The sequence below is a fragment of the Poecilia reticulata genome, chromosome 3, assembly GCF_904066995.2.
Source record: "Poecilia reticulata chromosome 3, P_reticulata-male-v2, whole genome shotgun sequence".
Taxonomy (NCBI): domain Eukaryota; kingdom Metazoa; phylum Chordata; class Actinopteri; order Cyprinodontiformes; family Poeciliidae; genus Poecilia; species Poecilia reticulata.
In genome coordinates, this window is record NC_088832.1 from 36707181 (window position 1) to 36723441 (window position 16261).

The following is a 16261-nucleotide window of genomic DNA, read 5'->3' on the forward strand; positions in this document are numbered from 1 at the left end:
GCCTCCACTGGTCCTGGTGCCTCCAGTGGTCCTGGTGCCTCCACTGGTCCTGGTGCCTCCACTGGTCCTGGTGCCTCCACTGGTCCTGGTGCCTCCACTGGTCCTGGTGCCTCCACTGGTCCTGGTGCCTCCACTGGTTCTGGTGCCTCCACTGGTCCTGGTGCCTCCAGTGGTCCTGGTGCCTCCACTGGTTCTGGTGCCTCCAGTGGTCCTGGTGCCTCCACTGGTTCTGGTGCCTCCACTGGTTCTGGTGCCTCCAGTGGTCCTGGTGCCTCCACTGGTTCTGGTGCCTCCACTGGTCCTGGTGCCTCCACTGGTCCTGGTGCCTCCAGTGGTCCTGGTGCCTCCACTGGTTCTGGTGCCTCCACTGGTCCTGGTGCCTCCAGTGGTCCTGGTGCCTCCACTGGTCCTGGTGCCTCCACTGGTCCTGGAGCCTCCAGTGGTTCTGGTGCCTCCAGTGGTCCTGGTGCCTCCACTGGTCCTGGTGCCTCCACTGGTCCTGGAGCCTCCAGTGGTCCTGGAGCCTCCAGTGGTTCTGGAGCCTCCAGTGGTTCTGGTGCCTCCAGTGGTTCTGGAGCCTCCAGTGGTCCTGGAGCCTCCAGTGGTCCTGGAGCCTCCAGTGGTTCTGGAGCCTCCAGTGGTCCTGGAGCCTCCAGTGGTTCTGGTGCCTCCAGTGGTCCTGGAGCCTCCAGTGGTCCTGGTGCCTCCACTGGTCCTGGTGCCTCCACTGGTCCTGGTGCCTCCAGTGGTCCTGGTGCCTCCAGTGGTCCTGGTGCCTCCACTGGTCCTGGTGCCTCCAGTGGTCCTGGAGCCTCCAGTGGTTCTGGTGCCTCCAGTGGTCCTGGTGCCTCCACTGGTTCTGGTGCCTCCACTGGTCCTGGTGCCTCCACTGGTCCTGGTGCCTCCAGTGGTCCTGGTGCCTCCACTGGTCCTGGTGCCTCCACTGGTCCTGGAGCCTCCAGTGGTCCTGGAGCCTCCAGTGGTTCTGGTGCCTCCACTGGTCCTGGTGCCTCCACTGGTCCTGGTGCCTCCACTGGTTCTGGTGCCTCCAGTGGTCCTGGTGCCTCCAGTGGTTCTGGTGCCTCCAGTGGTCCTGGAGCCTCCAGTGGTTCTGGAGCCTCCAGTGGTCCTGGAGCCTCCACTGGTCCTGGTGCCTCCACTGGTCCTGGTGCCTCCAGTGGTCCTGGAGCCTCCAGTGGTTCTGGTGCCTCCAGTGGTCCTGGTGCCTCCACTGGTTCTGGTGCCTCCAGTGGTCCTGGAGCCTCCAGTGGTCCTGGAGCCTCCAGTGGTTCTGGAGCCTCCAGTGGTTCTGGAGCCTCCAGTGGTCCTGGAGCCTCCAGTGGTCCTGGTGCCTCCACTGGTCCTGGTGCCTCCACTGGTCCTGGTGCCTCCAGTGGTCCTGGAGCCTCCAGTGGTTCTGGTGCCTCCACTGGTCCTGGTGCCTCCACTGGTTCTGGTGCCTCCAGACCCGTTGGACCGTGAGTTGTTCAGACTGGAATCTGTAGTGAGCCCAGCAGGAACCGATGGGGCTCTAACTGAATGTTTTCCATGCCTGACTACCCCAAGGCCTCATTTCTCTACATGTGCTATGCAACTCACTCAACTGCCATCATTAACCTCACCTGTTCACTGCCATGCCCCCTCTGTCACATGACCACGGCCTGAATGACCTCACTTTCTTACCTGAATTTGTTCCTCACCTGTTTCCTAAATGTGGAGCTTCCTTTATGAACCTTCAAACAGCTTTTATTGCAAAGCCAACATTCAGTTTTAGCATCTTTTCGCTCAGTGACTTTTTATTGTTTTCTTCAGAGATTTAAACTCATTGCTTCTTAGCTGTTTTCAGAAGGTTCATATTGCTGTCATCATATTTATTAAACAGAACCAACCTGAATACTCCATACATGCAGTGAACGCCTCGGCCAAACACAAGGCCTCACGCTCGGCTGTCTGTGTTCCAGATGTTCATTGACAACTTTCAGACGGCTAAAGAGGCTCTGAGCGCCGCCACTTCTCAGGCCGCAGAGAGAGCTGCATCCAGCGTCCGAGACTTCGCTCAGAAGAGTTTCCGTCTGTCCACGGACATCAGGCTGAAGGCTCCCCTCATCATTGTCCCTCAGTCCTCCACCTCCCAGAATGCCCTGGTGGTGGATCTGGGCCTGATCACGGTGGAAAACAGCTTTGCTCTGCGGCCAGGTGAAGGGTTACCTCTGCCGGCCGTGGTGGAGAAGATGGACATAAAGCTGACTCAGCTGAAACTCTGCAGGTATCGATCCGATCTGCAAGGAAGTCAAACAAGAAACATCTGCAGAAAACCATTCAGGAACTCTATTGTCTGAAAGGGTTATCTTCTTCAATTCTTCCTTCAATTTTTACAGACTAGTAGCTAAACGGTCAGTTAGCGACTAGGAGCTAAACTGTCAGTTAGCGCTTAGCAGCTAAACGGTCAGTTAGCGCTTAACAGCTAAACGGTCAGTGAGCGACTAGGAGCTAAACGGTCAGTTAGGGTTAGCAGCTAAATGGTCAGTTAGCGCTTAGCAGCTAAACGGTCAGTGAGCGACTAGGAGCTAAACTGTCAGTTAGCGCTTAGCAGCTAAACGGTCAGTGAGCAACTAGGAGCTAAACGGTCAGTTAGGATTAGCAGCTAAATGGTCAGTTAGCGCTTAACAGCTAAACGGTCAGTTAGCGCTTAGCAGCTAAACGGTCAGTGAGCGACTAGGAGCTAAACTGTCAGTTAGCGCTTAGCAGCTAAACGGTCAGTGAGCAACTAGGAGCTAAACGGTCAGTGAGCGACTAGGAGCTAAACTGTCAGTTAGCGCTTAGCAGTTAAACGGTCAGTGAGCGACTAGGAGCTAAACGGTCAGTGAGCGACTAGGAGCTAAACGGTCAGTGAGCGACTAGGAGCTAAGGGGTCAGTTAGCGCTTAGGAGCTAAGGGGTCAGTTAGCGCTTAGGAGCTAAAGGGTCAGTGAGCGACTAGGAGCTAAACTGTCAGTTAGCGCTTAGCAGTTAAACGGTCAGTGAGCGACTAGGAGCTAAACGGTCAGTGAGCAACTAGGAGCTAAACGGTCAGTGAGCGACTAGGAGCTAAACTGTCAGTTAGCGCTTAGCAGTTAAACGGTCAGTTAAACGGTCAGTGAGCGACTAGGAGCTAAACGGTCAGTGAGCGACTAGGAGCTAAACGGTCAGTGAGCGACTAGGAGCTAAGGGGTCAGTTAGCGCTTAGGAGCTAAGGGGTCAGTTAGCGCTTAGGAGCTAAAGGGTCAGTTAGCACTTAGGAGCTAAGGGGTCAGTTAGCGCTTAGGAGCTAAACGGTCAGCGACTAGTTGCTAAACGGTCAGTTAACGACTAGGAGCTAAAGGGTCAGTTAGCGACTAGGAGCTAAACGGTCAGTTAGCGACTAGGAGCTAAATTGTCAGTTAGCGCTTAGCAGCTAAACGGTCAGTTAGCGACTAGGAGCTAAACGGTCAGTGAGCGACTAGGAGCTAAAGGGTCAGTTAGTGCTTAGGAGCTAAGGGGTCAGTTAGCACTTAGGAGCTAAGGGGTCAGTTAGCACTTAGGAGCTAAGGGGTCAGTTAGCACTTAGGAGCTAAGGGGTCAGTTAGCACTTAGGAGCTAAACGGTCAGCGACTAGTTGCTAAACGGTCAGTTAACGACTAGGAGCTAAACGGTCAGTTTAAAAGCACTTCTGGACACTTCTTGAAGTTCAGGGACTCTGGAGAAGTCCTTGACCTCATGAATATGTCCACTGCAGAGCATATAGTCTGAGGACATGGAGACTGTCTTCGTCTTTGCTATATTTCTACAGCTGATGGAAGTAGGACAATTTTGCAAATTAGTCTATTGACACCCTTGCTCCCCTAGTTGACCTGGCTGCCCTACTTGGAAGAGTCACAGTGTTTGGTGAACTCAAAGTTCTGCATCAGGACTGAATTCAGTCTTGATTGTGAAAGTTGAGTGGAAGAACGGAGGGGTTTTGTTGCCAAGTTGCCTCTGTTAAAGGGCCAGACGCCAAGCAGTCAGCAGCTTCTCCAAACCAGAATGAAGCTTTCATGATTTGACGTGTGGTGTGGTTCCAGGGTCAGCTTCTCCTGAATGTTTGACTTTCAGAGGAGACCAATGTTTTCTTCTCTGTAGTGCAGCAACTTTGGGAAGTGGCATCTTGAAATATTTCAAACTATCTGAGTTAAGTTGAGTCTGTAATGAAGCTGGAAAAGGGAAGTTTCTGGTTCTGCCTCCTGGAAGAATCAAATGTGATTGGACGTTCCTGTGGTTTCAGAAAAACGCCGGAGCTCGACTTTCCTCCCAAAGACATCGAGATCCTTCAGCCAATCAACGTAGAGCTGCTGGTCACCAGAAACCTGGCTGCTTCCTGGCTGACCGAAATCCCTGCCGTCCAGGTCCAGGGCATCCTACGCTCCCTCAGAGTGAGTTTCTGTGCACCAATTAGGACGTTGTCCTCGTTAAGACACTGACCTGTGCCCCTGGACATGCAGGTGAGTCTAGGGGAAGAGGAGCTGGGCGTGCTGATGAAGATCCTGGTGGAGAACATCGGAGAGGGAAGTAAAGACTCCGGCGCCGATGTCAAGTTGGCAGCAACCGCAGGTACGTTTGGCTCTAGGAGGCTCACCCAACGCCCAGCTACAACACTGTGAAGTAAGGTGGAGGATCTGTGATGCTGTGGGCCTGTTTCTAGAGACCTAGGAACCTTGATAGAGTAAAATAGGTCAGTAATTGATCTCTAACCAGAGATCCAGAGCATGGAGCCAAGTCAACTCAGACAGTAGCCAAACCTTCCTCCATGGTCTAAAGAGCAGTTGAGACTCAAGGCCATCTAGAGCACTGGTCCCCAAACCCCAGGTTGTGGACCAGTACCGGTCCATGGACCTACTGGTACTGGGGTCCACAAAAAATAATGAAATATTTCTGTTTTATGTATCATCTGAGTCTGAAGGATCTTTTATTTTGAAAAGCCTTTAACTGGATTCTCTCGGGTTATGTCTTGCACACCAACACGAGCAAAATGAGTAAGAAACAGATCAGATGTCTTTGGAAAGTTTCTCTGCAAAGGGGAAAAGGCCCAGAGAAGAGACAGGAGAATGGATTCATCCCGGACCGGTAGGTGAGTCCCACATTACAAGCCGCTCTGCGTAACATGCGGCGACCGGCTGCTAATGAGGCAATGAAGCTTCAAGCTGCTTCACCACGTAGAGACCAAGCAGGCTGTGGATATCAGCAACACTTCAGGTGTTATTGTCTCCCATCACTCCCAGATGGACCGTCTGGTTGCAGAGAAACAAGCTCAGGGCTCCGTTAGTCATTATCGTGAGTTAAAATGTTCACCAAAGTAAAATGTTCGTTTTTGTGGCACATCTGTATCTTATTTTGAAGGGATATGTAAACGTTACCATAGCGACCAGAGTCAGAGCGTTTGGTCGAGAGGAGATGAGTAGAGCTTGTGAGTCTTAAGTCTGGTTTAGACAAAGATTTCAGAATGTCGGCCGATTCTCCAAACCTCTGTGACCACAGAGCTGATAAAGTCCAACAGGTTCGATCGGTTCGTGTGTCCAAGGCAGGAGGAGCAACACGAACCGATTCCAGTCAGAACATCCCGATTCCAGAGGATAATCCAGTAAAACCCCCAACATGGCGGGAATTTAGAATAACCAAACACGGATGACGATGTAGAAACAATAGTGATAGTTTGTGGAGTCATTTGAATAAAAGACGTAACAAAAAGAAAAGGAGGTGGATGAAAGACGACGGGAGCAGCCGCTCTATTTGCTGCTCTATGATTTGGAGGTGAATATGTTTTTTTTCATAGTTAACATTTTTCTTACGCTGTTTAAATTGTTTTCTGTTCTGTGGTTACATTTAGCCTCACCGTTTAATTGAATGATTATGTTTTTACTGTTTTGATGTTTACATTGAAAACAATGGCCACAACGTAATGGATAAGCAGCCTACACTACTTTTACAATCTTGCCATGTGAGCCAGGCTTTAGTGCGAAATAATGTTGTGTTTTACTGGCCATAACTGCCTTGTGGCTCATCAGGGCCACGCTCTGGCTGAATGAAGAACCTTATCGATATAACTGTGCAGGTTAATGACAGCTGAAAAGTTACCGGGTTTATCAACTGCGGTACCAGTTTCGCTCCAGTCCTTCTCCTTATCATTTCTGTTGATATTCCTTGAATGAATAAACATTCAGCATGTTTATTCCCCTCCATGCTTACGCTGCCACGCTTTCTGATTGTCTGCCATTCGGGGAAAACTACACGCCGCGATAGTCGGGCCTAGACAATCCAACGTGTTGAATATGCCTGATTTTAGATCGGAGCGGTTCTACTGACTGGACCCGATCAGTTGTAACACTTCACACTACAAGGTGATCGGTTACGATTAAGTGGAAATCTTAGAACTCGGAATGTTCTGAGATTGTTGTAAAGGGAAAATTGGTTCAAAAAATGTAAAATGGTGCCATGTGAACTAGGCTTTAGTGGGCACACCAACCTACAGACGTCCCCCCGGCCGCAGCCTGGACGGGTCTGCGGTAATAAAAAGGTTGGGTACCACTGATCTAGAGGCCAGAGGTTCTGGAGAACAGCTGCTGTCCTAAAGTGGAGGCGACTGAGAGGAGTAGCTTCGTATTGTTGCTCACTTCAGGCCTGAAGAAGACAATCTGGAAATGTTGGCTACAAAACGAAGCAGTTCGATGAAACGCTGCTCGTCTTCAGCTGATGGGGCAGCTGCAGTTCAGGGGAACTAGAGGAATTCTCCTGGTTCAGATTAGTTATAATTACTTAAAGACCTAAACCTGAGTTTACCTCCACAGGGAAGGCGGAGCTTAGCGGGCAGCCAGAACCGGAGCCGCGTCGGTCTGATGGTCAGGCGGCCTCTGCCAGTGAAGGACCGCCTGCAGACGACGTCGTCAAAGTTCTGGTTGACTTTGAAGTCAAAGAGGTGACGGATCGACCAGGTCAGAGGTCACCTGCTCCTGGTCGATGCTCCACCGTTCTGCTTCCTGTTGCAGGTGTTGCTGTCCCTCAAGAAGCGCCTTGACCAGCAGGAGGCGCCGTTCCTGGTGTTCCAACTCGACCAGCTGGGAATCCACACCAAGGTCCGCATGTTCGACTTGAGCGCCACCACCTACATTAGACAGGTTTCCATGAAGAGCCTAGAGTTCAAAGGTCAGACTGGAACTGGTCACTGGGTTCTACTGGTACCTGCCCAGTAGAACCCGGTCATGCTTCAGGTTTCTGTTCCCCCTGGTTCCAGACGCCGGCGGCGACCCGCTGTGTCTCATCAGCTCCTCGGCTGAGTCCGGCGCCGAGCTGCTCAAGGTGGAGTTCTGCAAGGTAGAAGAAGCCGACGATCCTGATGGGCTGGTTCTGATTCTGTTCTGGTTCTGGTCTGAGTCTCTCTGCTCCATGTTTCCCTAGGCAGACCGCACCGGACCAGAGTTCTGCTCCGTCTACAAGAACACGGAGCAAAGGATCCGGGTGAGTCCGACCCGGGCTGACGAGACGTTCAGGGTCGGATTTTTTTTTTTTTAAGGTTTTATTGGCTCTAGTTTCCTTTATTGATAGTTAATTGACAGAAAAGTTGGTAATGAGAGAAGGGAAAGACATCCAGCAAAGGTCGCCAGGCTGGGAATCGAACCGGCGACGGCCACGTTGAGGACTATGGCCTCCATATTTGGGTTGTGCTGAACCCCTGCGCCACCACAGCGCACCTCCGAGTGTCGGATTCAATGAACTTTAGACCAAATCCTGCTGCTCAGATAGTCTGTCCATCCGTCTGTCTGTCCATCCGTCTGTCTGTCCAGCCATCCATTTGTCCGTCCATCCGTCTGTCCATCAATGTAAAATCTCAAAAATCTGGATCAGGGCTCTACAGTGTTCCTTAGGTCTTCTGCTCTGAGTGTCCTCAGTCTCTCCTGAAGACTTCAGGGTTTGTCTTGGTGTGTCCTCAGGTGATGTTCTCGTCTCTGGACGTCCTGCTCCACACCCAGGCTCTCCTGTCCGCCGCCAACTTCCTGTCCATGTCTCTGTCGTCGTCCAGCAGCGTGCCACCTGCAGAGAAGGACGTCCGGCTGAAGACGGAAGACAAGATGGCGACTTCCAGGTCCGGTCAGTATCTGTCCATGCAGCCTGAGCTGAACCCGCGGCACGTTCAGAGCTAATCCGAGGCCGCGATGCGTCACACAGGTGTCCCGGTCTCGCATGCAGACCCGGAGGTGGTGGACCTGAAGGCGACGATGACGCTGGGAGCCTTCAACATCCTGGTGTGTGACCAGACCTCCAACATGGCTGACATCAGAGTCACAGGTGAGGACCGTTAGCCTGACGCTACAGCTGCGTCACGCATGTCCTCTGACCTGTGATTTCGTCCTCAGGGTTGGACAGCTCGCTGCTGAGGCGAGGCGATCAGACACGGATATCGGCCCGGTTGCGGGACGTCGTCGTCCTGGACGTAGATCCCAGGTCCGTCCACAAGGAGGTGAGAGCGGGTCGCTTCAGGTTGCAAGGATTGAAACAAAAACCAGATTCACTCCATAGAGGACTCTCCTGCTACGGCCACAAAATACCAAGAAGTTGCCAATGAAAATCTGACAAGTGTGGCATGCATCTATTTTCATCCTGAAGACTCAGAAAGCAGAACCTCATCTGGCTGCAGAGCCTCCGTCTCTGTAGGCGGAGCAGTCGTCTCCTATATATTCTCATGTTCCATCTCCGTCTCAGCAGCCATGTTGGTGACAGCAGAGCGGCCGCCAGGCGGCCCCTTGTGTCCCCTAATGTCTCTGTGGTCTTCCCTGTCCTGCAGGCCGTCTCCATCGTGGGAGACGAGGTGTTCAGCTTCAGCATGAGTCTGACTCCCAACGCCACCGAGGGCGCCGGCTACGCCGACACCTCTAAGACGGACGGCCAGGTGAAGCTGAGGGTGGGGTGCATCCGGGTCGTCTACCTGCACAGGTTCATCATGTCTCTGCTGGTGAGTCTGGAGGACAGAAGGACGTCCTCGTGTTTTCTCTTGGAGCAGTTAGCCTCATTTTCTAAGCTTTTGTCTTTTTGCCCTCAGAACTTCAGCAACAACTTCCAGGCAGCCAAAGAGGCGCTGAGCTCGGCGACGGCGCAGGCTGCAGAGAAAGCTGCGTCCAGCGTCTTGGCCCAGAGGACGTTCCGTCTGTCCTTGGACGTCTGGGTGAAGGCTCCCCTCATCATCATCCCCCAGTCCTCCACTTCCCATAATGCACTTGTGATGGACCTGGGTCTCATTACGGTGGGAAACAGTTTCTCTGTGCTGCCGGCGGGAGAGCGCCCCCTGCCTGCTGTCGTCGACAACATGGCTGTGCAGCTGTCTGAGCTGCACCTGTCCAGGTGAGCCGACTCGAGTCCCACCGGACCGGGTCTCCGCCTGAGAGAGGCCTAAAGAGCTCGACTTGCCAGTGGAAAGCGCCTGACCCGCGTTGTCCCGCTGTCCTCCAGAACCTGGCTGGACTCCGGGTCCGAGAAGCCGAGCGTCGAGCTGCTGAGGCCGGTGAACCTGCAGCTCAGCATCAGGAGGAACCTGGCGGCGTCCTGGTACCACAAGATGGCGGCCGTGGAGCTGGACGGAGACCTGAGGCCCACGGAGGTATGGGGCAAAGCTTGAGGTCAGAGGTCAGAGTTCAGGTCAGGGTTGCCTCCAAAACAGACCCACATAATCACTCCTCCACCACCATGCTTCACAGCATCAGGTGTTTCCGCTGATATGTGGGTCTGGTTCTGTCCGTTCTGGTTCCCCCCACCCTCTCCTGAAAGCTAACAGGCTAACTACTCCAGGCTAGCTCTGCAGGTGAGAAGAGGCCCAGGTTCTGCTCCTGGTTCTGACCCGCTATTTGTGTGTGCAGCTGGAGCTCAGCCAGGACGACCTCAGGGTCACATTGCAGATCCTGACGGAGAACCTGGCAGAAGCCGGCGGTCTGGATGGCGGCGCCGCCCCAAAAGAGGTCCGCCTGCAGGTTCCAGCGGCCGCGGCGCCCCCTGCAGGTTGGACAACCGCAGGCGAACCCGGAACCGGGCCGGTGTGGGTCGCATGTGGAGTTAAAAGTCACCTGTGTTCTACCTGCCCAGGTGAGCCTGGGAGAGGAGAGCGAGACGAGGATGAAGCCGTGGAGACGCTGAAGTTTTCCTTCAACGTCCAGTCTCTGGGTCTGGTTCTGTACCACGACGACCCGAAACAGGTGAGTAAGGCTGGATCCGGTCCGGCTTGTTCCTGTCTGGTTGGTCTCACTGTTCCACCTGTTCCCAGCAGCCCGTGGGCCTTGGCCGCCAGCAGAACCTCAGACTGGGTCAGCTGGTTCTGCGTCTGATGAAGGCTTCAGGACGGGTCCAGTCCAATGGCAGCATGGAGGTGAACACGGTTCTGACGGCGTGCACTCTGGACGACCTGCGAGATGGACTGAACCGGGTCACGTCACGGTAACGATCACATGGCTGTCTGAACAAATGAGACCCAGACAGAACCGGGTCACCAGAGGTCCAGAGCCTCTCCTTGGAGGTTCTGTAAGTTTTCTTTCCTCCCCAAACGGGACTGGAGGAAAGTCGTGTTTATCCAGCACCGAGGTTCTATTGGTTCTTCTGGACCTCAGCATGACAGCCTGACATGTTTTTAAGCTGCAGGTCCGATTGGGCTCGTCGTTTCTCTTTAGGGTCTAGAACCCATTTTCCCCGTAAAGACAGAAGGAGGCTGTTGAAACCCAACTGAGGCCGGTCCGGATTCTGAGCTTCGGTCCGGTTCTGTCAGAAGACGTCCGTCAGTCCAAACCTGGTTGGTCCGTGGAAAGTTCTGCAGGTTCTTGGTTCTGACATGTGGAGCATTTTCACCATCAGACTCGGTCCAGGAGTTGCTCCAATCAGAACCCAAGCTGGACCCAGCTGGACCCGTCCGTCCTTCAGCGGTTTGGTCCGCTGAAGTGCAGTGGCAGTCCTGTCTAAAGCTGGTTCTGGAGTGTCGGCTGAATTGGACCTGGCTGGACTCGGCGTCTGCATCTCTCCACTGGAGGTTCTGCTCTGGACCGGTTCTGGTCCAATGTCTGGAGAATCACCCTGAACTGGTGGAGGTCCTCAGGGATCTGTTCTGGGGTCACTGTTTCCTTTGGCTTTAATTTGTCAGGATCGACTCAGATCCACGTCCAGCTCTGTCGTTTCCGTCAGTCCAAATGCCGGTCCGGCCCGGCGGGCTGCGGCTGTTTGGGTGTTTAATCTCATCTAGAGTCATTTCTGGTCCACCGGGCTTCAAATGTAGCAGAAACGGAGCGGCGCTGTGTTTTTGCACTTTGCTGTAGCAGCTTTTCTTAAATGTGCAAAGTAACTGCAGTTTGGCTGCATTCTGGGGTTCTGAAAGGTCCATCTCATCTCTCACTGAGCCTCATGTAGAACTTCCAGAAGTTTCAGGTCTAACACCAGTACTGAACACTCGCTGTAGTGTCCAGTACATGTTATTTATATTCTTAGATTCTCGTTAAAATTGGTTTGCTGAAAACGTTACAGTTTGATGCTGAAGTTTAGCTGGACCTCATTGCTGCTGGTCTGTGTCCCTGCAGGATGGTGGGACAGAGGGACGAGGACGTCTCCCAGGCCATGGTGGACGTGACGCTCCGCCAGGGTCCAGTAGAACGAGACCTGGTGGCCGTCCTGCAGAAGCTCTACCTGTGTGCCAGCGTGGAGTTCCTCATGGCAGTCGCAGATTTCTTCCTGCAGGCTCTGCCTCCGAGTCCGGCTGCAGCCGGCCCTGTTGCCCCGAGCAACAAGCTGCCGCTGAAGCAGATCGCAGAACCACGGAGCGAAACCAAACCCGGTAGGACCCAGTAGGACCCGATAGGCCCCAGTAGGACCCGATAGGACCCAGTAGGACCCGATAGGCCCCAGTAGGACCCGATAGGCCCCAGTAGGACCCGATAGGCCCCAGTAGGACCCGATAGGCCCCAGTAGGACCCGATAGGCCCCAGTAGGACCCGATAGGCCCCAGTAGGACCCGATAGGCCAGCCTTAGTTTGAGTCAGTTATAATGAGAGGAAACTCCAGTCGCCACAAACCAGTAGAGAAAAACAGCCGATGAACCTTAAAGTCTAGAGGAGAACTTGGCAGGTAGGGGCCTGTGGGGCCCTGAGGCCTGTGGGGCCCCGAGGCCTGTTGGGCCCACAGGCCTGTGGGGCCCTGAGGCCTCCCTGCATCAGGGCCCTCAGCCCTTTGGGCCCTGGCCAACTAGGGCTCTCGGGCCGAGCTCAGTGAGTTGGGTTCCCCGAACGGAAAGCAGCGGCGGCGTCCTCTGCTGCAGCTCCTCCTGACCCTGTGCTGTCTCTGCAGCCGCGGCGCTGACGACCCGGCTGCGGGCGGTCGTCGTGGACCCGGAGGTGGTGTTTGTAGCCGACCTGATGAAGGCGGACGCGCCGGCGCTCGTCGCCTCGTTTCAGGGTGACTTCAACCTGCTGGAGGAGGCGGACGGGTCGCGGAGCGTAAAGGCCAACCTGAGGGAGCTGAAGGTTCTGGCCGGCCCGTTCATTCAGAGCAAGGAGAACAGAGCCGTGACCACTGTAAGTCCTGATCTGCAGAATCAGCACCAGTGCGGGGTCGGTTCCTCTGATCCAGATGTGACTCGTTGTACCAGGTGCTGCAGCCTTGCTCTGTCACACTGGAAACCAGAACCAGTCGGACCCGGCCAGCCAGCGGCTCGGTGACGGTGGAGGAAGTCATCGTTAAGGTCGGTTCTGCTGATGTTCAGTGTAATATTTATTTCATTTCAGTTGATTCTCCAGTAGGAAGCTGTACATTTTTAAAGAAACATTGAGTGAAGCTACTGGGTCACTGGTTGCCATGGCGATGCCCTCCCTCTCTGGGGAGCCCACAGCATCACTCTTCTCATCAGACAGAAATATGACTTGTGTGGAAAAAAAGTCATCAGAACATCTAGACTGTTTCTGCAGGAGTGCTGATGGGTTCAACAGAACCTTCAGGTCCAGTTTCTCCAGAACCAAATCTACAGGAAGTGAATGAGAAAGTGGGCGTGTCTCTCTGGGCTCTGATTGGTCAGAAACCAGGAAGTCCTCCAGCAGTGGGAGACGGAAGCACCAATGAGAAGGAGGAGCTGGAGGTGTGGAGTTGAAGCTGAGCTCATGAACGGAGATTAAACCGGGTCAGAACCATCATTCGAACAATCTGTGAGAGAACTGGGTCAGGTAAAGTCCAGTTGAACTGATGGATCTCATGGACAGGACGTCCAGTCAGGACCGGCTCACTCACTGCTGCATTGAAACATTGAAATTCATTTAACAGGTTTTTCATGTTTCTTTAATCTAATCAGACATTTTGACCAAAAGTCAAAGATTTTTATTCCTGATAGGGTCACTTGGTCTGATTCTTCATAAAGATCCTAAAGAGAAGTGAAAGCAACCTGATGGGTGGGGGTAAAGTGTTGCAGTGGTCTAGTCCAAGTCTGTCTGACTGACTCATCTGTGTTGTGCTAACTGCGAAACAGGAAGTGCTGAACTGTCCTCCAGCTCAGTGTTGCCTCATGCTCTGCTCAGATCTCTCCGGTCATCCTCAACACGGTGATGACGATAACGGCCGGCATGACGGCGAAGCCGCCGGCCGAGCCGGGTCGGGCGTCTCCGGTGGAGGTCGGCGACCTGTGGTCCGTCATGAACATCTACAACTGCAACTTCTGGTACCTGGGGGTGGACCAGGCCACCGAGATCACGGAGAGCTACCGGGAGTCTGACGGCAGCACCGAGGGGGAAACCTTCACCGCGCAGGTCAAGGTAAACTGCACCGGACCGTCTGGAGCTTTGCTCAGGTGAGGGCGGAGCCCGTTCTTCTTCATGGAGTCTTCCGCTGTTCCAGGTGGTCCAGGTGACGCTGGAGTCGGGTTTGGGCCATCGGACGGTCCCGCTGCTGCTGGCTGAGACGTCCCTTAATGGAGCGGCCAAGAACTGGTCGTCTCTGCTGCAGCTGCAGGCCGACTTGACGCTGGAGGTGATGCAGCTTCATGCAGCTTAGGGACTTTTATTATGAAAAACTTCACAGTGATTCAGTTCAGACAGAGATGAGAACTAAAACACACCATGTATGGAAAATGAAGTGGAATCAACTTTAGCAACATTGATTTTTTTCATTACATTCACAAAAATACATGTTTCTAAGTTTGACCCAAAATGTTGAACTTCTGAGTTTTTATTGGAACATTAAAAGAAGAAACTCAGAACCAGCAGCTTCAGTTGTCCTACAACTTGTATCTGTCTCTCTCCTTCACCTGACTCCAACATCAGCTCATTAGAATTACAATATTTTAGGAAAATAACACAATGAGCGTGTGCTTCGACCTACACTTCTCAGTCTAAGCTTTGCTTTCTTGTCATTGACAGGAATTTAAATATTGTTGATCTATTTCTGAACTACTTTTATCAGCTGATTAGTTCTTTCAGCTTTGTGTTTTTTGTGGTTTTACTTGTGTATGTAAAGGTTAAGAAGAACCAAACAATAAACAATATAGATATTAGCAGAGCCAATGTTAATAAGGCTGATTAATTCCAGAGGAAGTCACAGGAGACCACTGATCTAAAGAATTGGACTATCAAAATAAAGCTCAACGATAATGTCCAAGGAAGAGACTTGATCTCATTGTGTTGGCTGACTAATCCCAGCCCTTTCAAAATAAAGTTGAAAAGAGTCTTCAGAGTAAAGGTCTAGATCTCAACAAGATTGAAACCTAAAGGATCCCTGCTGATCTGGGTTTCAGTTCCAATGATGATCCAACGAGTAAATGAATGAATGACCCGGTTCTAACCCTAACACTACCCTCTCCTTGGGTTAGGGGTTGAAATGTCGATGGGCAGGAAGTCCAGAGCTCCATGTTTCTGTAAATGGTTTTCCTGAAGCACATTAAAACATCTCTACAGTCCTGATCAATCTGTAGTTCAGTCCAATGATGTTCAGTTTGCTTTGCTACAAGGAACCCTCAGATTCGAGTTATTTTCTTTGATGATGGAAACAAGCTAACAGTCTGTTTGTTTGCAGGTGAACTATTTTAACGAGATCCACGCCGTGTGGGAACCGCTAATAGAGCGAGTGGACAGCGGCCGGCGCCGCTGGAACCTGCAGCTGGAGGTAACGAATCTCTCCTCACACTGAGCACGACTCGTTTTGCTCCGCCGCCCTGATCGGGGCTCCGATCAGTCCACTATGTTGAGAGTTTGATTGGGTTACTCTTTTTTTCTGCACAGATTAAGAATAATCCAGTCATGGACAAGAGTCCTGTGCATGGAGATGACTTTGTGTTCCTTCCTGAACCTCAAACTGCCATCAGCATCTGCTCCAAAGACACCCTGAACATCACCTTCTCCAAGTCCAGCCTCAGCGTCTTCCAAAAGCTCGCAGAGGTACACCTCAGTCCAGCAGGGGGTGCTGTTTGGCAGGTTTGCATTTGAAGGTGGAAATACCCTTTAATGCTGTTTGTTCTCCTTCAGGCATTCAGCGAAGGAGCAGCCTCAGCCTTCGACTCCACTCTGAAGGAGAAACCTCCCTTCACCCTGAGAAATGCTCTGGGCATTCCAATCATCGTGCAGCACAGCGCCAACCTGAGGCCGGTCGGATCCGTGGCACAAGGAAAACTTCACGAGCTGCCGGTGGATCAGAGCATGGACCTGATGCACTCTGCCTTTGAATCCACAATCAGAGGGAAACTGTCAGCTCTGCAGCGTCAGGAGAGCGGCCTGTTTAACCTCACCATCGGTCTGAAACTCCCTCTGATCGCTGCCTTTCCTCTAAGTCCTGACAGTTGTAGTGACGCTGTCTGTCTGAACCTGCAGTGCCTTCTGGGTACAGCGAGATCTCCAACATCGCCGTGGATAATCCTGGCAGACGTCTCTACAACGTTCGAGGTCCGATGCTGCAGGAGGCGGTGTCTGTGCTGCTGCAGATTGATGCTGCTGAAGGCAACAAGATCATCACCGTACGCTCCCCCCTGCAGGTCAGAACCCAAACTCTCCCCACTTCATTGTAACCAACACTTGCTGTAGGCCGCCCACCGTCTCCATCTGTGTCTGCAGATTATAAACCACTTCACAGAACCCTTCACCATCCTGAAATACTGCCCAGCATCCAGAACCCTGCAGAGCATCGGCACAGCGGAGCCGGAACGGGAGTTTCATGTTGATCTAGAAGCATACAGGTGGGGCTCTCCGAGGGGTTCTCAGCTGGTTCTGTCAAACGGCACGGAGCTG

General features: G+C 52.8%; 1 protein-coding gene across 7 annotated transcripts in view; it reads left to right on the forward strand.

Annotated features, from left to right (window-relative positions):
* The window catches only part of vps13c (vacuolar protein sorting 13 homolog C), a 72283-nt gene that overhangs the window by 27846 nt on the left and 28176 nt on the right, over positions 1–16261 (forward strand). For 6 of the 7 annotated variants that reach the window (XR_014087058.1, XM_008402710.3, XM_081605720.1 and 3 more), the window contains 26 exons: positions 1962–2266; positions 4279–4426; positions 4496–4604; positions 6836–6963; positions 7034–7190; positions 7279–7358; positions 7443–7502; positions 7976–8132; positions 8211–8330; positions 8399–8502; positions 8827–8994; positions 9082–9380; positions 9489–9636; positions 9893–10031; positions 10116–10225; positions 10294–10463; positions 11588–11841; positions 12351–12577; positions 12652–12744; positions 13568–13801; positions 13884–14015; positions 15057–15146; positions 15263–15418; positions 15506–15770; positions 15848–16008; positions 16088–16209. Coding sequence is in view for 6 of the 7 variants with exons in the window: in XM_008402710.3 (XP_008400932.2) it covers positions 1962–2266; positions 4279–4426; positions 4496–4604; positions 6836–6963; positions 7034–7190; positions 7279–7358; positions 7443–7502; positions 7976–8132; positions 8211–8330; positions 8399–8502; positions 8827–8994; positions 9082–9380; positions 9489–9636; positions 9893–10031; positions 10116–10225; positions 10294–10463; positions 11588–11841; positions 12351–12577; positions 12652–12744; positions 13568–13801; positions 13884–14015; positions 15057–15146; positions 15263–15418; positions 15506–15770; positions 15848–16008; positions 16088–16209 (4136 nt within the window). In the remaining variant the exon portion in view is untranslated. The remainder of the gene's footprint in view (positions 1–1961; positions 2267–4278; positions 4427–4495; positions 4605–6835; positions 6964–7033; positions 7191–7278; positions 7359–7442; positions 7503–7975; positions 8133–8210; positions 8331–8398; positions 8503–8826; positions 8995–9081; positions 9381–9488; positions 9637–9892; positions 10032–10115; positions 10226–10293; positions 10464–11587; positions 11842–12350; positions 12578–12651; positions 12745–13567; positions 13802–13883; positions 14016–15056; positions 15147–15262; positions 15419–15505; positions 15771–15847; positions 16009–16087; positions 16210–16261) is intronic. The other variant, XM_081605719.1, reaches the window with a different exon arrangement.